The 27,253-nt window shown below is 31.9% G+C and overlaps 1 protein-coding gene and 1 long non-coding RNA gene across 2 annotated transcripts; one reads left to right on the top strand and one right to left on the bottom strand.

The window, feature by feature from the left end:
- The first annotated feature begins 11,522 nt into the window (after positions 1-11,522).
- On the top strand, positions 11,523-13,125 carry LOC122608173 (transcription factor CYCLOIDEA-like). Its single transcript, XM_043781263.1, has 2 exons — positions 11,523-12,580; positions 12,872-13,125. Exons 1-2 carry the CDS (start codon positions 11,528-11,530, stop codon positions 12,905-12,907), a joined length of 1,089 nt encoding a protein of 362 aa, XP_043637198.1. The 5' UTR covers positions 11,523-11,527; the 3' UTR covers positions 12,908-13,125.
- Positions 12,499-21,507, bottom strand: LOC122608174. Its single transcript, XR_006325181.1, has 3 exons — positions 21,372-21,507; positions 20,591-20,718; positions 12,499-12,563 (listed from the first exon to the last, which is right to left on the bottom strand). It is a non-coding gene; the product is annotated as an uncharacterized LOC122608174 (long non-coding RNA).
- Between the last annotated feature and the right edge of the window lie 5,746 nt (positions 21,508-27,253).

The following is a 27,253-nucleotide window of genomic DNA, read 5'->3' on the forward strand; positions in this document are numbered from 1 at the left end:
GGAAGCAATTTGCCGAGAATCCCTTCAAAACATGGTGCCAAGACATGGACATACAACAAAGGTTCACCTCAGTAGCTCATCCCCAAGGCAACGGCCAGGTGGAGGTCATGAACAAGGCCATATTGGGGGGAATTAAGGCCCGGTTGGGCAAGTGCAGAAAAGGATGGGTGGATGAAGTTGCAGGTGTTTTATGGGCTCATAGAACTACCCCAAGAGGAAGCACCCAGGAAACTCCATTTAGCCTGGTATATGGAACGGAAGCCGTAATCCTACCAGAACTGACTATTTTAACACAAAGAGTCATTAATTTTGATCCTGCTCAAAATGAGGAAGCCCTTAGAGAAAACTTGAATTTGATCGAGGAAATAAGAGAAATGGCCCACATTCGCCAAGCAGAAAACAAAAGGCAAATGGCAAAGTACTATAACAAGAAAGTACGCCCTATGACCTTCAAGGTAGGAGACCATGTCTGGAGAAAAAATGAAGCAAGTAGAAGGGAAGACCTTGGCAAGCTAGGCCCAAAGTGGGAGGGCCCATACAAAGTCAAGGAGGCAAATGGGGATGGATCATACATCCTAACAGAGCTTGATGGGTATCCAGTACCCAGAACTTGGAATGCTATTAACCTTAAAAGGTGCTATTTGTAAGAACTTTGGGTCTCCAATACCCAGAAATGCTACTAACTTAAGAAAGTCTTATGCAAGTTACCATGTAATTGGTCTTCTCAATCATATGTCATCATGTTATGAATAAAGTAGCATTTTTCTTAAAACATTAAGGTTATATTATTGTAACAAAAACAACCTTCATCTTTCTCATTCACAAAATGAAAAGATAAGACTTCTCATGGGGAAGTAATGGAGAAAAACAAAGGTTCTAATACCTTCATTCCCATCAAATTTAAATTCACAAAAAAATTTCCACTCATAGGGTGGCATACATAATGGAAGGGTTATATTGAATACATGCCCTATCAAAACTTACAAAATATCCATCATTTCATTCATCGGGTGAAATAGATAAGCATTTCTCATCGGGAAATGAAACTCGCAAGTAATAAATCACATACACAAGGTTAACCAAGCAAACCGTTAACTCAAATTACATAAGCAATAAGTTCACATACCATAGGCTACAAGCCAAACATAAATGACAAGCTAGCTCAAAGTCATAAAAGTTCATACATGAGCACAAGTTATAAAACCAAAAATAAGGAAAAGTAAAATGAAACAAAATCTCTGGTGGAATGATAGCCCCTGATGCAATCACCTCTGATCGGGCTATAATGAGAGACTCTATATCCTTCAATGAGGCATCTGGATCCTTAGCAATGGCATTCAATATGGGAAAAGACTTTTCCACAAAAGCAGCTTCAGCTTTTCTAGCCTTGTCAGGGATAGACTCGTCATAGAAAGGAAGAGAAGTGGGGTCAATAAATGGATGAACTCCAACAAGATCTAAGGCAGCAGAGTGCCTCCCAACAGCAACTGCAGCCCGATAAAATCCACCAAGTACACCCATCACATCAGGATGATCCATAATAAGCCTAAACAAACGAGGAAAGGCTAAAAGGGTATCCCTCCTTAGCTGGGTACTCCTCTCAGCATTAGTCTCCAACTTTTTTCCCCTAGCTCTCTCTCCCTCGAGCCCGCCAATCCTAGCCTCACTAACTCCAAACTTGGATTTAAGTCGTTGAACGTCTTTCTCTAAGCACCTTTTTTCATCTTTTTCTTTCTCCACTTCGAGCAAAGAATCAGAAAGGTTACCATATACCATACTCATCTCGAACTCCAATCCATCAATCTTCTTCTTCAGCATGGCAAGCTCCCTCAAAAAACTGTCCCTCATGACAGCCCCAGCATTAAAGGAAAGTGCGGGATGAGTATCATACAACTGCATAAAATGAAAAGATATTAAAATAATAATAATAAATTAAAAATAAAGTAAAGTGATGAACGTACCCTAGCCGAATGAGTGAGGGGAAGAAAGCTAGTCTCTGCCGCAAAAAGAGGGGGAACCACTGAGTCTGCATAATGCCTCGCTACCTCGGGATCTCTCAAATCATCTTTTAGTTTGAGGGATGGAGGATACACATAGTAATCATTACCTAAACCCCTACGAAACTCCTGGGTAGGGTGAGGAACAAAAGTGGAACCCGCTCTACTTGAAGGAAAGCTAAAGGTATGGGTGGAATCATCATAGCCCAGATTAAAAGCACTGGCACGCCTTAAATCGTTCCATTCATCAGCAGTAATACTTTGAAGAGCATGATATTCAGCACAATGAAATCCTACACGTCTCATGGGCTCAAGGTCATCGATAGTCTCCTCCAAGCCACCACCCATAAATGACAATCGGAGAGGACCCATGGAATTAGAAGTAAAAGAAGAAGAAGTAAAGCTCTTAAAGGCTTCAAAGGGAGGCATTGAACGTTTCGGTGGAGGACTAATAAGATCATCCCCACCCCTTTTTCCAGAAGGACCACCTCCTAAAGAAAGTCCACCTATAATAGAAAGGTTATTTACATATAATAAAATAAAGAAGAGCATCACCAACAAAATAACATAAAGTTTTATACCAGTGGGGGAAGAAGTAGAAGGACATTCCTTTTCAAAGAAGTCACCCATAGCCTTGTCACTCTCCTCTTCAGTGGGTAGGGAGGAGAAGGCACGAAGAGATGTACCATCAATGCCAAGATTTTGGCGCTCAGGGGAGAAAGAAATCCTCCTAGATGGAGGAGAACTATGAGAAGTGCCTTCAACATGCTCTTCCAAGATTTCATCATTAGGGCAGGGTTTACGGCGTTGCTCAAGCTTCTCAAGATCCATCCCCATACTTTCCCAAAGACCCTGCAACAACAAAGCATATTAGCAAACAATAAATTTTCATCAAACAATAATATAAAAAAGAAAGACAAAATAAGTGCATACATTTTCCAGTGGACTCATCAACTAAGGTAGGGGCATCTCCTTCCCAATCCTGGCTAATCTTGGCAACAACCAAAATAGTCTCACATTTTGCATAACTCTTATATGGGATAGACACTTGCCTTAACCTCTCAAGGTGCTTTTGGTTGATCATATGTTCAGCCGACAATACATTAATTTTCCTAATAAATCGGGAGCATTCTTTCTTATTACTGGTATCACGAGTCCAACCAAGCAAAACAGTCTTAATAGTGCCGGGAGCAGTTATCAGTTTAGCATACTCTGGCCTAGCTTTAACAGTAAACCAATCTCCAGTAGTAAACAATCTAAAACACTTCCTAAATAGGTAAAGTGAACGAGGAAGTTCAAGAGCAGCCAAGATCATCTCAAAGGTCAATATTTTTCCAGCACCAACTGGTTGCATCTGAGCAACACCTATCTGATAATAAGATAGAACCTTGAGATAAAAATCTGCCAATGGAAGTCTAACATTCGAAGAGGTGAAATAAGCCCGATAAAGGGCAACCTTTCCAGGAGGAGGGCAATGGGCTCTTTGATCCTTAGTGGGTAAAACAGGATTGTACTTGGATAGACATGGGTGAGATGAAATCAGTTTTTTCAAAAATAAAGCACTAAGGCGAGAGGGTGTCTCATCTACCCTAGGGTGAGAAACTTTCTCATCATCTAAGTCACCTCCTTCAACTACCTCGTAATCATTGGTTCCTTGGCTATCCATTTCATGATTACTACTACCCTCTGACATAATGAAAGTTTCTATATCTTTAGAAAAACAAATCCAACTTTGAAGTAAGTAAGGGGCTACCTGGCAAAAAGGACAATCCTAAATAAGGTCCATAACATATTATAATAGTCACACAAATATACATGTAACATAATGAGGAAACTACATCTAAATGTAGATACTGCCTATCAATACAAGCTTGGGGTAAATGACAAAAATGCCATAAAAAGCCCACAATTAACACAACAAATACATATGCTACCAAATTTGCATATGAGGTCATATATCGTATGTACATATATAATATGGCCCGACAAAATAAGGCCCAAGTGAGGTCAACGACATATATAAATTCATTAAATTTATATATATTGAACATGATATTGTTACAGATCGACTAATGAATTTATATATATTGAACATGAAATTATTACAGATCGACTAGTTTTAAATTCCAAGACAATATTGGCCGACATCACAGTTTAAATCTCCAATACGGAAGAAGGTTATCACAGGGTGTCCTACCTAGTAAAGGCATCACAATTGTGAAGGCACCTCATTGCCTACCACCACATTAATACACGAAGGAGTACAAGTATTTCCTACTAACATCTACATTTGCTAAATATTTACAACTTAGCATACAACAATGTTTGTACTTCTGATATGTTCACGATCATATGTATCAGCTCATCAGAAAAAGCTGAAAAACAGAGATGTATATAAGAGACAAGGAGTAGGATACATACCTTCTTAAATCAGAAGTTTAAAGGATAAAATGAAGTTGGAATTCAGTAGAGTTGTCCCACAAAGCAGCCGCCCTTCACTCACAGGAAAATATCGAATCCTTTAGACGAAATCTACAGAGGACAAGAAGGGGAAAATTATAAGTTTACATACAAAAATTTTGGTCAAATCTTTTTATATCCAAACTTGGGGGGATTTGATCGTGTATAGATATCCACGAGACTAAACATGTGTACTTGAAACATTAAACCACCGGATAATATCGACTAACAAATGATGAGTGGGACTCGAGATAGAGATGCTCGAGTTACAAAGGGCAAGCATGAAATACATCATCCTAATGCTCGAGATCAATATCGAGTATCTGAAATATATATATATATATATATTATATGTATATTTAATTTCAAATTAAAGGATTTTACTTACTCGAGATATAAAGACTTGAAGGATGCTCGAGATATATGCTATGCCCGAGATATACTCTGAATATGAGGGGCTCGAGATGTTTGATCTATTTAACCTAGGCCAGATTCACTGGCCAAACCTATTTCTTTTATATAGACATGTCATAAGATGGCTTGCTCTAGTTAGGCGGGCACCGAGATATGGCATGGTTTACTAGACTTACGAGGGCCCGAGGCTCGAGATAGGACAAGAAAGCAGGGACAATGTTCCCCTAACTCAAACGTGTGCTGCTAACTCTCTTGCTAAAGTATATACAAACCTAATCGTATCTAATGGGCCGGACCTTTGATGACTTCCTTTAAATCCCATATTACTCGACTAGATAAATATATTATGTTGCTCGAGCTGCTCGAGCTATAGATGCCTTGCTGGAGTATTTGAAGATGCCACCTTAAAACAAAATGGAACTAGGCGTGTAACTTAAAGCCCTTTGCAATATTACATGGGCTGGATTTAGTTCCCTAATGGGCTGAGTTATATTTTGCTCGAGGTGTATGGCTGGAGTTATGATTACTTATAATTATCTGCTCGAGTATACCATTCATATTTATATGTGCTATTTGTATAGCTCAGTAAGTTTATATATACTATAACATAGAAATATAAAATCAAGGTGAAGCTACAGTCTTTACAAGGAAAAGGAAACTGATAATATAAGAATCCCAGAAAGTACTTATCTGTCTTCCAAATATACTTCTATAAAAGATCAATTCAATGCTGTCAATCAACACACATTCAGTTCACATTTAATTCAGTCAATCAATAATATTCAATCAATTCACAATCACTACTGCCTTAGGTTCGTCAAAAACTTGTTAGGTTCGCACTGAATTCTCAGGAGTTGCGGTGGTTGTGGTCCTTAATCTTGTTTGTCACTGAGCCAATTAATTTAGGTTCAAACAACTATCTTAACTAGTTAATCAACCCGAATTTAACCTATACATGTTAATCAAAATTTTAAAATTGTAAAATAAATTAAAAAAATATATGTAATGTTTGTCATTAAAACATTATAACTTTATATAAATCTAATTATTCAACTATCACAATAAATATATAGTTAATAAATCAACTAACACAATAATATTTTTAAAATAAAAATGACTACTGCATTAAGTCAAAATAAGAAAAGACATTTTATTTGTAATCTTATATAAGAGAGAATTTTTTTTATTTATATATGACATCATAATTAATAAAAAAACTTTAAAGTGAAATATAAATTTGCCACATCAAAAACTTTCTAAAAATACTTATAGAGAACAATCTTGTTTTATTATATATAAAGATTTGTAACGTGTACCAAAATCCATGTATACCATCTTAATTTCAAGATAAATTTTCTTAAATATACTTGGAGAGTAATAATAATAGTTTTAAGGTTGTCATTAGTAATTTATTATATGCATAAAAATTAATACTTTATAAATAAAATATTACTCTCTAAATTTTCATTTGACAAAGTATAAATTTTAATGCAATCAAATAATTTATAATGACAACCTTAAAGACTGTCATTAACAAAACCTAATATACTTAAGCAAAATTGTTAGGCGTTGTTATACCATGTGAAAAGATTGATTAATTTTTTTTATAAACTCTGTTCTCTTGTATTGTTTGATACCCGGAACGTACTGGGTATATATATATATATATGACAAAAAACTAGGTGTAGTAGTTGATGAGTTGGAACAACTTCCAATCAATAAAAACCAAAAGTTACAAGCCCTAAAAGTTTGACATAAGTGTTGCAAAAGAAGACATCATTGAAGCTGGCTATTGGTGTCATCACAAGGGCATTTATAAATTATGGCTAAAGATAGAAATATATGTACCAATAATTTAACTATACCTAATTGTAAATGTATTTTGTGGGCAGGAGCCTTGAGTGGGAATTGGAAAATGAACAAAAGTAGAGAGTGGGAATAATTAGTGAGTTAGGTATGCAGATGATGTTGAGTGAATCATATGCGAACACTAACATAGTGATCGTAGAAATGTAAGTCCAAGTAAATCTGAAGAATTTCATATTAGGGTTTATAATTACATATGAAGTATATTAAAAAAAAAAAAAAACCACGATTTTGGCCTAAGATTTCACAAACCATCTTCTGGAGTTACACACCAAACCATCGCGGTGGTTTGGCATTTTGGGACTCCAGTGATGCAGCGTCGGTAAATTTTTTTACAACCACCACCTAGCACAATTTGACAAAATGATGTTGTTTAGAAAATTAAAGAGATAAAGAGGTAAAATGGTATCAAATTCCTTTGGCACTACAGTACAAATAACCAAAGGTGCATGCTAAAGTAAAAATTGAAATGAAAGCACTTAATAATTATGGTTGTGTATGAGCTAGCTAGCTACATTGTGATTGTCCTCCACCCTTAAAATGAATCGCATAGTACAACACATTCGTAAGCATTCTTATCTCAATATATATGTTTGAAAGCAACCCCTGTAGCCAGCCAATCCCGGCCATGTGGTCCTTGTAAGTGCGTGGTCATGATATGATGCCAGTCTAAAAGGAAATGACAGCGCAAGTTAGGGCTTTCTTTTAAAAAAATGGGAAAGAGAAAGCAAGGTTTTTGTATAGATGTATAGATATAGGCGGCATGTAAATATGGAAAAATAGTACATTTGCTAGCTAGTGCTTCACTTGGACTTTGAATGTCTAGCTTTGGTTGATTCCATTTCTCAAGAAATTGTACTATGTGCGATAGTAAACTATCACACGGCAAATTCTTTCCAACTATATAACAATATGAGAATTGATAAATACGAAATTCTTCACTACTTGTGTAAATTGACAAGACCAAACTGTTGGATTAAAATATTCTTACAGTAGTTTCTGAGGTTGATTATCATGTAACATTGTTTCAATCCAATATATCTTTCTACATCATTATTTTCCACAAACTTCTTACAGATAATTTCGATTTAGTATAAGCAAAACTTGGATCAATTAGTTAAGATTTTTTTTTTTTGGAAGCAGAAGTCGATCGTAGATGACTCGATCCTTACTCTTTGCACATTAGGCGAGGGGTCATTTTTTATTTTAAGCAAAACCTAAAATCAGTCTTTATACCTTAGATAGAATAAACATGTTTACATTATCAATCTCCACCATACAACAAAAAAAACGATATTAAGAGTTGTAAGCTGTAAAAATCGATATTAGGAGTTGCTTTTAGGCATAACTTGAGTTGCCAATCATACAAAAACTAAATGTGAAATATTTTTTACGTAAAATATTTGTATTTTAATCATATTTTAGTAATTTAACTATTGCAAATGAGATACTTAACTACAAACTTGAAAACATAATTTATACTAAACACAAATTTATTTTAATTTGAAATTATTTAACCACAAAATATTCTACATATTTACATTTTATCTACAATAAAAATTGAACCTACAACTTCATAGTTGATGAGCCACTTCAAACTTATCAATAATGGAACTTGAATTTGCAACCTTAATCCAAGCATTAACTATCAGGTAATTCGGATTACCTGGTAATTAATGCTTGGATTATGCCCGGTTATTTGGTGTAAACACAAGTAGTATACAATTCAATTTACCGTATAATAAAAGTTACCATAATCACTATAAGCTAGATGTATAATAAACAAATTAACATATTAATGCATGCATATATATCAACACTAACATTTTTAAAACACCAAAAACATGATAATTTTTTTTAATATATTTTTGTATCAAAATATCATTTGTCGACGTTAAATCTTAAGAGTATTTGTGTGTATATACGGTGAAATACTCAGAAAATAATAAACATAATTAAGAAAGTAGTAAAGTACATTTCTAGCAAAGGATAATGGCATACGAATGTAACCACTTATAACCAAATGGTTATATAATGTAGTGACCTATTCAGGTGGCTATATAATGTATGCACTTATGTTTCCTTGGCTATACTATGTAAGGTTATTTTTATTTGGGTCAATCAATACAAGAACCTATATATATTTTTTGGCTATACTATATAAAGTCCGTACATATTTTACATAGTATAGCCAAGAAAACATAAATACATACATTACATAGCCACATAAATAGATCACTACATTACATAACCATTTGGTCATAGGCAGTTACATTTGTATGCCATAAACCCTTTCTAGCAATGGAGAAAATTAAGATAATATTTTCATGGTGAAAAGTAACTTGTTTGGTTCTCAATAGAGAGACGTAGCACAAGTTTATATATTTAGGTCATTCAAGATTCTTTTTCATTTATTTGGATCAAATGAATGATAATGCTTACTCATGTAACGGCAACCAAATTATTTATGTAGTGTAGGGTAAGTGTGTTGTGTGAGAGATGGATATTGAATCTTTTTGGTGAAAGTGACATGAGAGTAGGCAAGTCAAAAAAAAGGCTTTCTTGCACAGGAGCTACAGATGAATAGAACTTGGCCTCTAACTGAATTTTTCTTTATCTTATTATATGAGTAAAATTACACTATATACATGCATATACATAAGGAACAAGAGTGTAGTGTCAAATCTTTGACAAATTGGTAAGTTTTTAACCAATCACATGATGTCACGTGATTTTGCCAAATTCTTGTCAATCCTTGCCAAATGCTTGTCAAAGTAGGTGTAGTGCAATAAAATAGCCAAACTTATTAATTCTTGCCACAAAAAAGACAAACAAGAAAAAAAAAAAATCTTTGTACCTTGCCAATGCTCCCCAACGTTCACCAGCATAGGTCAAAACTAGCCGATGTCACTTGCCAATTAAAGTTGCCAATTCATGTGATATAGCATTGCCAATTTGCCAAAATTTGCCAAACCAACTTGCTGATCCTTTTTGTCGATTACACCCTTGCCCCTAATAAAACTAATATACAATGTCATGAACTTTGAACTTCCTAGAACCTATTTAAAATAGAGAGTTGATGATAGAGTGCTAAAAAAAGGTTTCACTCATGAGTCTTCGTTTATGCTATCAAACAATTTGTAAAATACCAAAGGGCCAATAATCTATATATAAAATCTACAACTTCGAACACTTGTCTAGAGAAGCATTTTGAGGCATTATTGAATAAAGATCTTTAGATGATTAGAGCCAATATGAGGCCTAGCTAGTATTGCCATCTCCTGATTGAGATGCACGACTGATCAGGATCAATTGAGACTACAACTAGGTTATTGCATCAATCGCTTTAAATCATTCAATTGAGCGATGACACACACACACATATAAATATATATAGGGGAAAGATAATTTGAGACCAACTAAAAAAAGTTCAAAAAAGACCATTGATTTTCGTAACTTACACACCACCATCATCATCTACTACGATATACTTACACATGATTTTTCAGTGGGCCCGTCGCTGGAAAGTCTTAGTGTTTTTATAAAAAAGTCTTGTATATTATGGTGTACAAAAATCAATGATTCTAGTTGGTCCTAAAATAAGAGGTGGTCTCAAATATCTCACCCCAATATATATATATATATATATATATATATATATATATATATATATATATATATATATATATATATTAGTATATATCATAATGGAAAACTTGATTCACCCCCAAATAATCTAAAACCAATGATCCTTTTTATTATCTATCATTTTATTACTACTAATGTAGAACAAACAAACAAAATCTAAAATTAGCATCAAAGTTATACTTTTAAATGTCTGATTTATCTATTGTGCAATGATCAATAAGACAAACAACACATCAATCTTAAGATATTATACTGTATTAATTATAATGTATAGACATTCTTACATTTTCTTTTGTCTTTGTCCTGTTAATGAAGCTCACAACCCTAAGTTCTTCATACCCCACCCCACTTCACTCCACTCCAACCACCAATGAACCACCACCGCACTATATCTCTTCTTCATCCATCCAGACCCCCCTCCCTCTTTCATCTGCCTAATTAATTAGTGATTAGTAAAATACATAATCATGGTGCAACAGATTCTTGATCAAAAGCATGCATGTGTTTGGTCAAGGCACTAAAGGGTTGCTTTCAGATTAAAGTTGTCTTGGATTCATTATATATATGTATGTATATATCCATTTAACACATACAAGCCATTGCTATCAAGCACGTGAAGTGGCACAATAAGAAGTGCATCATATCCACTCAATCGATCAAGGGAGAAAGAAACTACATACTTACTATTTTCTCTTCTTCTTCATCATCAAAATAAATGCTTAACTTTTACTAAAAATAAAGGTGAAAGAGAAAGATGAAAATGTCACTTATTTGTCTCCATTATTAACAAGCTAAGTGCTCCCCCTCTGTATTCTTGACTATTTAGATAGGCTAACTAATGGGCCTCCCATTTCTTTCTCCATCAATATATATGATTGTCTATATCTCTATAATAACATCTATAGCATGCTATCAAGTCTTTCTCAAAGTCCCAATTCATACATTTTCCATGAATCTTCATCCTTGTTATCTCTTGCTTAGGTCTTTACCAATCTCAAGTTAAGTCATAGTTAATCAATAATCATGTTTCTTGTAGTATTATAATTAAGCCTTTCATTTTCAAGCCTCCTTTAGATCTTTTTTTTTTTTTTTTGCATTAACCATATGTAGCTTTCTGGACTCTAAATATATATAAATTAAAGATGTATCCCTCTTCAGTCAACAATGGATTTGACCCACCAAGGACTACTATTTCTGGTAGCTACTACAATGAATCAAACCATTCAAATGAGTACCCACAAGAACATTATCATACTCCATCTTCTTCTTCCTCTTATCTCCATCCATCCCCACACATTCCTTTAGAAGATGAAGCCGTGTTTTGCGAGTTTTTTCAAAGACAGCAATTCTTTTGGAACGGTCATAACTACGATAATAATCATAACGTCATTCTACCTCAAGAGATGGTCACTACTACAAATGGAGATTCTCCTATGGGAGAATGTAGTTACAATAACGGACAAGTCGTTACGATGAACGATGGAGACGAATTTAATACTCGTGTCATGGAGCATCAGATTAGTAGTAGCGGTCCAATGAAAACGGCTTCTAAAAGAGACCGTCATAGCAAAATTAACACGGCTCGAGGCCCTAGAGATCGAAGAATGAGGTTGTCCCTTGATGTTGCTAAAAAGTTGTTTGGGTTACAAGACTTGTTAGGGTTTGATAAGGCTAGCATGACGGTTGATTGGTTGCTAAACAAATCGAAAACCGCTATTCTTGACCTCCTTCCTGATCACAGCTGTAGCTTTATGGATGTCTCCAATAACAGTGCATCCTCTACTTCAGAATGTGAGGTTGTTTCTGGAACCGGTGATCAGTCCGTCGTAAAGAGTGCTGGAGTAGATGATCAAGACATTAGTAAAAATAAGGTAAAGGACTCTTCTGAAAGTATCAAAAAACCAAAAGAGAGAATTAGTAGAGTGGTTAAGAGATGCGCAGATTTTCATCATCCTGTTGCTAAAGCATCTAGAGAAAAGGCGAGAGAGAGGGCGAGAGAGAGGACGATTTTAAAGAAATATAACAAGCCCGTAGATCAGTTCGGATCTTGGAGCGTTGGTGAATTCGATCAAATAAGCTCCAGCTTTCGGTTTCAGCAAGGTTTTGTTGCTGATAATGCTTCACTGTTGATGACTGGAAATTGGAGCCCATCCTATTCTTTCAATATCCAACAAAGTCCTGGACAAACACATGAGGTATATATATTTCCTTTAACACTTGCTAGAAATATAAATAAAAAATTGAAGCAAACTAAACCAAGAGCTGACTCAGTTTGCGAGCAAGCCCAGAGTTAAGCAGGTGAGCCTTTGTGGCCACTAGGGTATCTTTTTATAGAGAAACATGGATTGGAACTAAAACTGATGAAAATTTGCCTATAATAGGAATGGTCTTCATATATAAAAAACTAATTTGTTTTATTAATACCTAATGTAATTAAAGTAATATATTTAGTTTGATTGAAGCATCAATTTTTATGATATTTTCAGATGATTGGTAAAGCATGGGAAGGCAACAGCAATTAGGTCAGTGTTACTTGTTCATATAATTACCAGTAAATTTATCTATCTGATGGCCGGAGGCAAATTGTGTTATATGTATTAGATTAGACTACTGGTACTGCTTGATCTTTGCGACGTTTACTGATTGTAAAATACTTGCTTAGATTGATTTTGTTGAAGGATAAATAAAACTAGCTATTAGTTCAATTGTAAACTAATTCAGCTTCTGATATTATTGTCTTTTGTCATCATCTGGTGTCTTAATGCATGCTTTATATTTTGTTACCGAAAAAGATTCATTAATCGTTGACAAGGCTGATGCTAATTTTTAATTAATATAAGGCAAATCTACTAGCTAGCTCTACCTCTATATATAGTACTACTCCAGTAAACATCAAGAAACACCGGTGCCACGGATTTAATAATGACAAATCTAGCTACTTCCGTGTAATATTTTGCATTAAATATATATGAATGGACAATTAGATTTATTTTGTTGATCTAAGGAATTTAGGATTCTTAATCAGTAGTTAAAGTATCTTACACCATGAAAGTAATATGATCAATGATAAACCTATATATCTAATCAACAAATTGTCCGACTGTGACTGATTGTACATATTGGATCTAATTCGGTATATTATCATCGTTTTATGGGATGTCATTACAAACATACATATCAAGCACCAACTTTTAAAGGAAGAACATATGATTAAAAGGAGATGTGAATATATATATATGTATGTATGTATGCTTTTAAAAAGATATACATACATGCAGTTTTTTACAATAACTATATATGTAGTATATGGTTCAAGTAGAGGTATAATAATTAACTTGGATCAATGGTATGAATGAATAACTGGGTAGTTTGATGGCAAGGTTTTGTCATGGTATGTCAGCATATAGATGTTGATCAAGTAATTTTGTATACTTTATGTAGCTCAAAGGAATAATGTATTCAATGTTCTAGGATATGTAGCAGGTAAGTCAAGGCTTGAGTAAGTTGGATTCTCATCTTTATTTAATTAAAATGACAAACTATTCTGCTCCTACTCCTGTTCCTAAATTAGGCGAGAATGTATGAGGTGGAACCCAATACTCACTGTAATTCATCAAGAAGCTAGCAGGCTAGCTCTTGCCTTCCTATGAATTTTGAGTTTTGTATAAATTTGACTATTTTGACAAGAGAAAAATAAGTCTAGATAGAACTAGAAACAAATATAGAGTCCATCATGAGAGATCTTAAAAAAAAAAAAAAAAGTTGATCGACAGTTTAGATTTTGTGTAGTACATTCGTTCGATATAAAGCCACCAATTTACCAACATAGAGGATGAATGCAGGATGAGGAATATGAGAGCAAATGTCAAAAGGTAATTTGAGAATAATTCTTGGTATTTGGGAGCTACGCAAATTTAGTAGACAATTGGGTTTGCGAGTAGCTTATAACTCAACCTAGCTATATATAGAAGCTTGAGAAACTAGGACCAAATTAAACTAAACACATATGGTCCAGTAAACCCGCTTCAGTAGCTGTTTTTCCTTATTGCAACTATATATTAGGTTGCCTATTTGTTGATTAATTAATAACATATACTACTCAGATAGAAAATAACTAGAGGCAATTAGTGGCTAGATGCATGTGCGTACTGTGTAGTGTGTTGTGTGTATGTGTTTTCATTGGTTGTAATTACATTCATCAAAAAACCAATAAGATGAAATATCTTAGTATTTTGAAAGGATATTTACATATACTTAATTAGAATATTCAATATAAAATTATATGCATGGGCTAAAACATTTCATTATTCAGAAAGGGTTTAAGTGACAAAAAGAAAATGGTACAAGATTGTGTGCATATATATATATATATATATTAGGACAATCAAATAAGAATATATTTAAAATAAGAACAGTGAGAACACCTTAAAATTATTTTTTTTTGCATTAAAAGTCCATAAATAATGCATAACTAATTATCATTATTTAAGTGTTTAACAACACATTGATTCATCAAAATTGAAAAAATCAGGTTTTTTGTTGGATACATTATTTTGATGAATATGCATCCAAGATGGATGCACTAAACAAAAAACATGATTGTTTCGATTTTGATGAATGAATGTGTTGTTAAACACTTAAATAATGATAATTAGTTATGCACTATGTTAGTTTTTTGGACTTTTAATTCATCAAAATGATGTTTTTAAGGTATTCTCACCGGAGTGTTACCCTCTATATATATATATATATATATATATATATATGAAATTTATAACAAGTCAATGAATAGCAGAAAACAGATTAACACTCGGAGTATATCACGTGATTGTGCTATAGGGAATGACGACGTAGTAGACTAGGGGTACAAAATAAGTTATATTTTAAGAAGTTATATATCAAAAGCTTACATTTACAGTAAAACGTTTTACATCCTATGAGAAGAATTAAATATATAATCATGTATATTTTACACGGTGAGGTGTCGACCGACTAGTCGTTAAAAAAACAAAAAATAATCATGTACATTTTATTATTTTAGCTAGGACTATTTTGTTGTCGATATCGATATATACATTTTCTTTAAATTGTTTTTGTTATGTATTACATTCAAGAGTATCAATATGCGAAATGGTAGATCATGTTGGTTCGTAAATACCACCAAGGTAACATAAACATAATGGTTAGACGACGTTTTTAGATTGGGTCTCACATTCGAAACTAGCTAATTAATTGGTAAATTTCTTGAAAATAGGCCGAAAAAATGTCAATAATGGTCAAATACGGATACCTTGGTTATGCCGCATAAATGTGAGTCATTGACTCGCCTCTCCAATTAACCTGAATAAAAGACATTTCATTCAATTAACAGTATTGAGTTGATTCGTTTCTTTAATTTGATGGCTGACGTTTGACGTTTCATTTTATTATTGACTATATGTTAGTATTGGTCGTTGTAGCATATAGTTGTCGTTGATTATATATGGTCCTATATCTTTATTGGTGCATTCATCAATAATGTACTAGATAAATTTTGGTATTAAAGAAGAAAAACAAAAAACAAAAAACAAAAACAAAAGACGACAGGCTAATTAGGTTAAGGATAAAAGAGAAAAAGATTCACATAGGGTTGCATTTATTCATCTCATCTCATCTCATCTCACATCATATCATATATATTTTATAGCATTCAATGATATTTATGTAATTATTGGTGCATAATCTTTTCATACACATAGGGATTTGTTGGGAAGGGGAGGGCCGAGTGGGGATGGATGTATACTAAGAAAAATGTGTCAGGTAAAGAAATAGACTAATTTGCATAAATCCAAAAGCATCTATAAATTAACTTGGAGGTCAAATTGGTATCACTAATTTTTATATATTTACCACAAACATGTATTATTGACTTATACCGTGAGTTGTAGAACATGTATATTGTGGTAGATTAATAAATATCAGTGATACGTTTATCATTTTCCATAAACTTGTATTAGGGCTCACATATATTCTTCTATATATAAATGCTTCCTTATAATTAATCCATTCCAAAAATGATTAGTATAGTAATTAATGAACTAATGATAAGATTTGGGGAAAACCTTTTGACTCAGTAAATACAGGGGACGGCTAACATGATGGAAGTGTCTTATTAAAGTGAATTAAATAGTAACATACGGTGTAACTATACATCTTGGTTATATAAGCTTCGTCTTTAAAGATATATACTTATAAAAAGATGGTGAAGATAATGGATTTTTTTTTAAGTAGCTTTTATTAACAAATCGTCAACTCTCTCAATGATATGGGCTCCATCGTTCCTAATATGACATCTTAATTACTATTGACAACATCTTATCTTAGTTATATATATAATCTTAAAAGAGAACACTTGAATAGAAAAATGAAAAATCTAGATCATACATTTAAGTTCATTTTTATTTTTCACCATTGGATCAAAATACCTACATCATTTTTGATTAGACTTTTAGTCAAAAAAGTTCTTAATCCTCTAACTTTCACTATTTTTTTTAAAACACTCTTATATTTTGACCTTTTGCAACTTTCCATATTTTTTTATAATATAGATTGCAGGCATTTTAAGTGCGATCAAATGACTTTTTACAAAAATCATATCCAATATTTTAATAACAAAGCAATTTGAGAAACGCTCTTCTAAACGGGTTTTTTTAACTCCGATCCATATCCTAATGAGGGTTTTTATTTACAAGTTTACAAAATCTTGAATTTTTAATGTGATGATGATGATCGATCTTTTATATTCTAATTAGGATTTTTCTATAAAAGAATATTAAAATACAAGATAAATTTAATATACAAAATAAATGAGGTAATCAAAGAAAATATCTTTCCTCATTACGGTACATTTTTTTCTTCTCTTAGTTTTTTATATCTTTTAGTTTTTATTTTTTTTGCCAACTTTTTATATGTACAAATTTAACTATTTTTATATGTTTTTCAAGAATTTCACGCGGGTTATAAGTTAGTATGTATATAAAGGAAATTAAAAATGAGCTCATTATATTTAATATTTCATATTTAAAACTTAAATGATTTCTTATTTATTAAAATGATAGGTTGTTTTGAGGAATCTCAAAATGGACTAAACAAAAAATTTGGGAGGAGCGGAGAAATACTTATGGTGCGTTTGGTTCATATAATGTTTTTTGAAAGAGTGAAATCTTTTTAAGGAATTGGAATCTGAAGGAATGAAATCAAATGTTGGAATGTTTACATTCCTACGGAATGAGATTCCTCATTCTTTGAACAACCAAACGCACTAAAGAATCCAATTTCATTATATTCCATCAAATTCTGTGAAACAAACTCGACGTTAGTGAGTATATGAGTGTACGATGTACACACAATTGCACAATATATATAATGAGCATTCAATATCTTTACTCAGGTACGTAGGTAGAAATAAACCACGCTAGCAAACTCAGTGTTGACCATCACTACAAATATGTTGCATTTATCCACACTTTTAATGAGTGTTTGGCTCTATGATTGTCCCATGTCCCGTGATTCCTATTGTGTTTAAGATAATGATGTTGTATATCGTTATCTGTTATTATGTTTGGGATATATATATCTAGAGTTCACATTGTATTTATATCAAATATTAAAGTAGATATTAATATTTATAATTATAAAAATCTAATCTAATATTTGTTAATAACTCATTAGGCTTTGAAATAATTTTTTGTAGAAAATATTTGATATGTTAAAAAAAAATTATTTAATTAAATGATTGTAAATTTAAAAAAATTCTCTCAAGTTGATGGCTAAAAATAAATATAAATTAAGTATTCAGGGCTAAAAAGTGTAAATTATTGATGAAAAACAAAAAAAGTGTAAATTAATGAGATTTTTTCTACAAATTAATATAAATACTAATATAATAATATTTTTGGATAGTGATTATTAAGATTTTTAATTTGTATTTTATCTAAATGTGATGGGTTAATGAGTCATTATTTCAACTGCCTTATAGTATATATTAAGGTTAAGATTAAGAAGATAGTATATATGTAAGTAATACAAAAGAATAAAAATCGATACGCACGGGCCTAATTCTTCACATAAAAACTACAAACAGAAAAAACTAAAATCTAGAAACATGCATGCTGAAATGCTCTATTAAATCCAACACAACTATGTACATACTATAGACATACATACAACACCATCTAAATAATATAATAAAGGTTGTAATATTTTATTATTGTTTGATGCCCTAATTCGAATGATATAGCAAATCCAAAGAGGCTTTGTTTTGTAAACAATATTCAAGAATTGATCGATGGGGTGGGTTGATGTGTGTTGGATTTGATTTACCGGAACATGTAGGCAAATTCACATGTTCAATCTTTTGTAGCTAGTATTTTTAATTTTTTACTTTTAAAAATCTTTTAACTTGATGTACCTTGGTTCTCAAATGTCATTGATGATTTCAATATATTTAAATGGATTTAATTTGGTGGGAAAAGGAGATTGAAACAATATATATATATATATATATATATATATATATATATATATATATATATATATATATATATATATATATAACTGATCTTGATCTGATATTCTGAGCAGAGATCGAGAACCTCAGTGAATCAGTGATCACAAACTGACAATGAGGTTTAAGTATGATGACTAATGTGAACTTATCAAATTCTTTGCGAGCTTAGTGGGAGTGATGGTCAACCTAAAGTGAAATTGTATTTGTCATACCCTATATGGATATAATTTGTGGGCAAGATGGTTCTTGGAGCGTCCATGAGCATTGCTCAATGGTTGAAAGGTGATTCCTATTTCTAGAAGTTTTGTGTTCAAACCTTAAGAAGGACATAAGAAATCTCTCTATGAGGTCGGGCTTGACTTTACCTAGTTAATTCAAGTCTGCGGGGCAGGGTTTACCCTATTAATCGTTGTGCCTTCGGACCGATTAGTAATGGGTTTTCCTCTATCGGTTATTTGAAATAAGCATTTCTACTTTGAGGACATATGTAGAATATGCATACTATAGACTAGTCGTTGTTTTCTTGAACAAAAAGATTTTATCCAATAGACATCTATTTACCCGTCTCATTTGGTGAACATAGATGTGAATAGGTGAAACTTTTCAAGCAGATATGAATATATGGGACATAGGTAGATCCGTAGATATATGAACATAGATATAGATATGACTAACATTTTTAATCCATTGTCATCGTAAAAGTGACTATATGTATAAGGCTTTTAACTTAATTTTTCTTTTCTTTAATCTTTTAATTCCTTTATTTTTACGAATTCATAATATTTTTGTTAAAATGTTAAATGCAGTTTTTAAATTTGTATTTAACGTACCTTCCAAACCATTTAATGCATACCCTTAAGCTATATTTAGCAAAACTCGTGCGTATTTCTATTAGCAAATTGTTAAATGAGCGATTGGTTGGGGAACCTATAAAAGTTCACTTTGGCCTTTGCGGGGTTTTGACATATTTATGGGCCTAAACTAGTATGGCCCAATAAATACAATTTTAACAGGCTAAAAACAGCATCCAATGTTTTGGGTCCTTAGTAGGGTATGCTAAATTTCGAACACGAAAACTTTGGATAGACATATATGTAATTGTCGCATAATAATTAAATTTTTTTTTTTTTTAAGTTTTTTTTAACAATGGCAAAGTATCTTTATTCTACGGTTAAATTACACAAATGTCTGGATATCTCAAAACTATAGGAAAAAACCCTATATAGTCTACTCCGTGCACAATTGTATGAAATGAAACTTATATTCGAATGAAATACTCGGTTTAAAAACCTTACCAATAACTCATCAACTTATTGGTTGTCTTTTAATAACTTTAGTATAAAAAATAATTAATGTGTTTAAAATATAGGCTTAAAAATATGCCTAATAAGAAGAAATTGAGACATGACAAATTAAATAGTAAAAATTATGAAAAAGAAAATGAAATCCATGTGTCAAAACTTAAATATATTACGTATACTTTAGACATATTTATCATTATCTTTTTATTATAAGACCTACATTTCACGTTTCTCTAGTTCAGCCATAATCAAAGAAACTTATATAGAACCACAAAAATGCTCACAAAAATCCAAGAGCTGAAAGAATATAGAAAACAAAGAGCAGGTAGTGTAATTTGTAGGCTTGTAGGCGTTACCTTTTTTATGACAAAATCGGTAGCCGCATGCAAAATGGTAGGCCACGAGAACCATACACGAAATGTCCATTTCTTGAATTTCATTTCATTTCATCGTACGAAATCTGTCTTTTCAAGTCACTGTCGATCTGTCCACATATTTCAATAACATACATCACTTGGTCAAATATATCAAGCGCCCCAATGACCATATAACTGTTTGTATACAACTCGTCTGCTAGATGATAATAATAATAATAATAATAAAATAATAATAATAATAATAATAATAATAATAATAATAATAATAATAATAATAATAATAACAATAAAAAAAAAAGATAATAATAATAATAAAAGATAATAATAATAATAATAATAATAATAATAATAATAATAATAATAATACTTAATTAACCAAGATGAGAAATTAAGTAAAAGAAAAGTATTTTAACCAAATGAAGATTAAAAACACTCTTTTTGTCTCAATAATTAGAGATGACCAAAATATCGCATGGTAACCAATATTTCCATATAAATGATATAATTTATAGATTAAAAACACTCTTTTTGTCTCAATAATTAAAATTTTTTTTTTTGGCATTGAAGTTGACATTTTATACAAAAGGATGCTCGGTACATATATATTTCATTAAGAAAAAAAAGTTGCTACCTTTCAACCAAATGAAGAATATACACAAAAATGTCAAAAAACTTAAGTAAGAGTAGAAGAAAAATAAAGCCCTGCATATATCAAGAGAAAGAAGTCATACAAAATATATATACTCATACATACACATACCTAAATACATGCACACATAGACAAATTGATGTATTGATGTGTATATACACACTCACATATATGTTCATGTATGTCTTTCTTCCGTGTGTGTACACCTTGATCATATATATTGTTTCATTAATGAAAAAATGTATTAGTATTTACATCGACATAGAGGAGAAGTGTGAACAAAAATGTGTGTTGTTGAAGTAGAGAAAATGTATATGGATATGAGGCAATTTATGTTGTATATGTATCGATATATATACAAGACATTAGAGAATAAATATCCTACAAAATAAACCTAAAAAATCTTAACTAGTTCGATATGATATCGAGGGAGGAAACATGTAAATCTATTTTCGTGATCTTGACATATTTAAAAAGTTTATAAACCCCACAAAATAAACCCAAAAATCTTTTGAAGTAGGCATAGGAAACACAACAAGACAAAAAATTTAGTGTAGCTATAAATCATCCAATAGAAGAATAGAACACTTGTATGAGCATGGACGAATAGAACTTTTGCGTGAAGTATGGATCCGAAACTTATATGTCAAATCACTGAATTATCTGATATAAATACTCTATATATATTTGCAAGAATAGGTATTTTGAGATTGAAATAGAATAACTTGTCCTACCAAACAAATTAAAAAATCAATTTTATGATAGATATGATAATAAGATTGAACCACAATTTTAATTAGTAGTTAAATTCGTCTTGGTTAAACTCGAGTCCCAACCAGATATTCGTAGTTATACAACGAATGGATCTAAGATCCAATGATCTTATGAGTACATAATTATATATTATTATAATTTTTATAATCACATCAAATTCGAAACTTGTAAAGCATAATGGATGACGAAAAATAACTTGTGATTTCGGATCATAAACTCAAATTTTTGAAGTGTTCACGTTAATAATTTATTATAGGTAATATAAGTAATAAGAGTTGAAGAGTCGAAAAGGTAAAAAGATAATTTTATTAATGAGAAAAGATTAATCAAATAAGATTATAATGTGTTTTGTATTTATAAGGCAAGAGTTAAAGTTTAATTATAAATCTAATTAGGAAGTAATATATATACTAAAAACTTATGCAAATATACAAGTGTTTTATGCGTGAAATGTACAAGCATTTAAAGCACATACTAATTTTAACCAAATTTCGTTTTAACCCCCTAAAGTTTAACCAAACTTCGTTTTAACCCTTCAAATTTTTATTTTTTAATTTTTATCCCACATCAAAGTTTTCGCTTTCATTTTCGTGACACTAAACTTTTAGGTTCTCATGTTTCATCAAACAACTTTCTCACAGTTACGGGTTTACTTTTAAACATTTGGTTTTTGATTATTTTCATTCAAGTACTTTATGCGTGGAATGTACAAGTTTTAACGTTATGCGTAAAATGTAAAAGTTCTTATAGCACATAATAACTTTTACCATTTTTCATTTTAACCTCCTAAACTTTCTATTTTTTAACTTTTGCCCCATATTAAAGTTTTCGTTTTTATTTTCTTGACACTAAATTTTTGGGTTCTTATGTTTAATCAACTAACTTTCACCATTTGGTTTTGACTATTTTTATTCGTCTTTTTATATACATAACGTTTTTAAATTTGCCCCACATCAAAGTTTTCATTTTTATTTTATTGAAACTGATTTTTTGGGTTCTCGTGTTTTCATCAAATAACTTTCACATGGTTACGATTTTACTTTTTAAACATTTGGTTTGACTATTTTCATCTATTTTTTTATATATAACATTTTTAAATTTGCCCCACATCAAAATTTTCATTTTTATTTTCTTGACACTAAATGTTCGAATTCTCATTTATAATATACTAGAAATCTATATGAATGTACAAGTACGTTATGTGTGGAATGTACAAGTTTTTGATTTTATTTTCTTGACACTAAATTTTTGGGTTCTCATGTTTTAATCAAATAACTTTCACCTGTTATGATTTTACTTTAACATTTGGTTTAACTATTTTTATTCGTCTTTTTATATACATAGTGTTTTTACATTTTCCCACGTCAAAGTTTTCGTTTTTATTTTCTTGCCACCGAATTTTTGGTTTCTTTTGTTTTTATTAAATAACTTTCACATATTTACAATTTTACTTTTTTGTGTAAAAATTCCTGCGGCAACGCGCAAGTACTATAACTAGTTGAATCTATATACAATTAAAAAAACTAATTTAGTTAAATAATTAAATTAAGAGTCTTTGGGATTTATCCCAACTGGACATTTAGTGTCCCTTATGTCTTTCAGCCAAGTGTTGGTCACAGGTTCAAAACCTTTTAAAGACATATTGGGAAGTCCTTGCCAATGTGGTGGGACATGGGGGTTTTTTGTAGCATTTAGTTTGTTTCCTCCAGAACGGTAGTGGGACTTCCACCATCAGTCATGCCCTCGGATTGACTATGCTGGTGACGTGGTCGATCTCTATCGGACAATGAAAAGGCATGCCGCTGAGTCCAATTACCAATGTTGTTCAAAAAATAATAATAAATAAATTAAGAAGACATGTGTCGATCAAAAATTACGCCATGTGTCGTTTAAAGAACATCTTAATCCTGTTTTAGTTTACTGGTAGATCATTAAATATTTTAATTAAATATATTAAATATTATTACTTTATTAGTTGGTAAATCTTTATCTTTATATATAATAAAAGAGAATTGTCTTACAAAACTATTTTTAGAAAACAACATTATGTGGCATGTTTATATATTTTTTTTTAAAATTTATTTTATTTATGATGTCATATTTAATATTGAATATTTTTAAAGATAAATTGTTCATTAAATACTTATTTTAAATTTCTATTTTTATTTAAAAATATTTTTATGTTTTGTTGATGCAATAGGTACCCATATATCTATAATCCTTTATAAAATATATTGGACTTTCTAATTTAGAAATTCAACAATCTATTTAATATCCTCATATTGCCCCTAATTCACACGTTACTTCTAATTCTATATCTCTAAACACAATCAGACAAACATCTTACCAAGATCTAACACACAGTCACTTCTTTCTCTCCTTCATACTTACACACACGCATATCAATTCCCCCACTGTTTTGTATTGTTATCACCGTTTAACCGTCGCAACACGCGGACACCAACCCTCGTATATATAAATTATGTTAGTCAATTTAATATCTCCAAACCAACTTATAATATGTCAATAACAAAAATTACATATATTTTTTTTATAATTTTTTTGCTTTTAAAAGTTTTAATTAAAATACCCTGGTTTATTAGCTAGTTATAACATAATTAAAAATTAAGTAATTCAACTTATAGTTTGAATAGAACACATGTCGTTTAAAGAATGTATCATGTGTCGTGTAAAAGATGTTTCAATCTTGTTTTAATTTATTGGTATATATATATATAACAAAATTAGTTTTAGACTATGTTTAGTCCAATACATGTCTTTATGTGAGTAACAAACTTAAAGTGGGTCATATAATAAATTAGTAGTTCGAAGAGACAGCTTCGAGGATCTATAATATCATAATCGACAATAGTTGCGTGGTGATCTTTCTATCGTTGTTTTCTTTGGCGTGTGCGAATGTATTTGTAGATAATGTTTGATTTTTTGTACTTGAAAGCACCAACCAATTTCTCCATTAATTCATCATTGCAACGCATATCAACATCCTATTTAAACAGTCGTCGTAAAAGTTGAATATAATGCACATGGTATGTTTAACGAAGAAAAACTAGCATTAATTTATAATAGAAACTATCAAAATACAAAGATTAAATAGATAAAAGAAAACAAGAAATTACTTGGATGCTATTTGTGTCAATTTCAAATGTTCTAATTAAATATCAAAATGTAAGTTTTCATGAATATATATATACACGTTGTGTAATGGTTTTAAAATATGTTTCGGAAATGTATGATATTCAATAGTTTAAGAGGGATATATATATAAGGTAGAGATCCTGAAAGAAGATGTCTTAAGGAGAGAAGGGAGAGAAGGTCCTATGAACCAATCAGAACGCGACATGTGTCAAAATGAAAAAAATCCGCGGTGGCATTTTTGTAAATAAATCAAACTTTTCTGAAGTGATCATCCTGGGTTCCGATCAGCTTGGGTCTGGGTCAGCTTGGGTTTTGATCAGCTTGGTCAGCCTGGGTTCTGATCAGCTTGGGTCTGGGTCAGCTTGGTTGGTCAGCATAATCAGTTTGGTCAGCTTGGGTCTGGGTCAGGTTGTATCAGGTTGGGGTCTGTTCAGGTTGGGTCAGCTTGACACAATTTACACATAATCTACACAATCTACACAAATGTAGATTATGGGTTTTGAGTCAGCTTCGGTTCTGGGTTGGGTCAGCTTGGGTCAGGTTTGGGTCAGTTTGGGTTCTGATTAGCTTGGTTGGTCAGCATGATCAGTTTGGTAAGATTGAGGTCAGGGTCTAATTGGGTCAGGTTGGGTCAGGTTTGGTTAGCTTGGGGTTGGGTCAGCTTGGGGTCTGGGTCAGGTTAGGTCAGGTTGGGTCAGAGCTTAGTTAGCTTGGGTTGGGTCAGGTTGACACAATCTACACAAATGTAGATTAATCTACACAAATGTAGATTATGGGTTTTGGATCAGCTTGGGGTCAGGTTGGGTCAGCTTGAGGTTGGGTTGGGTCAGCTTGGGGTCTGGTTCAGGTTAGGTTTAGATTGGGTCAGCTTGGTTAGCTTGGGTTGGGTCAGCTTGACACAATTTACACAAATGTAGATTAATCTACACAAATGTAGATAATGGGTTTTGGATCAGCTTAGGGTTAGGTTGGGTCAGCTTGGGGTCTGGGTCAGGTTGGGTCAGCTTGGTTAGCTTGGGTTGGGTCAGCTTGACACAAAACTACACATAATCTACACAAATGTAGATCCCAAGCTGACCCAGATTCCAGGCTGACCAATCTGACCCAACCAAGCTGACCAAGCTGACTAACCAAGCTGATCAGAACCCAAGCTGACCCAAAACCCAAACTGACCAACCAAGCTGACCAAGCTTACCCAACCAAGCTGATCATAACCCAAGCTGACCCAGACCCAGGCTGATCTTGAACCAGGCTGACAAAAGTTTGATTGGTTCATAAGACCTTCTCTCCCTTCTCTCCTTAAGACGCCTTTTTATTTGATCTCTCATATATATATATATATTATCCTATATAGTGAAAAGTTATTTTGAGAACCCTTTTTTCGGCGAGAATCTTTGAGAACTTTTTAAATCAAAATCAACTGATGATTATTCTTTACATGAAAATTGTTTTTTGATTGTTTTCTGAATAACTTATGTATAATTTTGAAGTTTATAATTGTGTAGAGGCATGGATTATCATCCGCTATACAATTATGTGGAGATTTAGATTCTTGATCACATGTGCACGAATATTGTTATGGTTACATGTGATCATAGCAATATTCGTGCACAGGTGATCAAGAATCTAAATCTCCACATAATTGTATAACGGATGATAATCCATGCCTCCACACAATTATAAACTTTAAAATTACACATAAGTTATTCAGAAAACAGTCAAAAAACAATTTTCATGTAAAGAACAATCATCGGTTGAGCATGATTTGAAAGTTCTCAAAGGTTCTCGCAAAAAAAAAGGTTCTCAAAATAATTTTACCCTATATATATATATATATATATATATAAAGTTAATTCTTTAAATAATATCTTTTTGTTGTTATACTTTTTAATTATAGTAATTAAAGAGTAATATATTAACATCTAACTAAACTTAGTTTTTTTTTTTTGTTTTTTTTTTTTCTAGTTCATGTCGTTGAATATATGCCCTTCCCTTAGTTTGCTTTATGTATCTCGCTATGTTATATTTTGTTTGGTTGTAACTTTGTACCTTTGTTTTATGAT

Source organism: Erigeron canadensis, chromosome 7, assembly GCF_010389155.1.
Source record: "Erigeron canadensis isolate Cc75 chromosome 7, C_canadensis_v1, whole genome shotgun sequence".
In the NCBI taxonomy this organism is placed as follows: Eukaryota; Viridiplantae; Streptophyta; class Magnoliopsida; order Asterales; family Asteraceae; genus Erigeron; species Erigeron canadensis.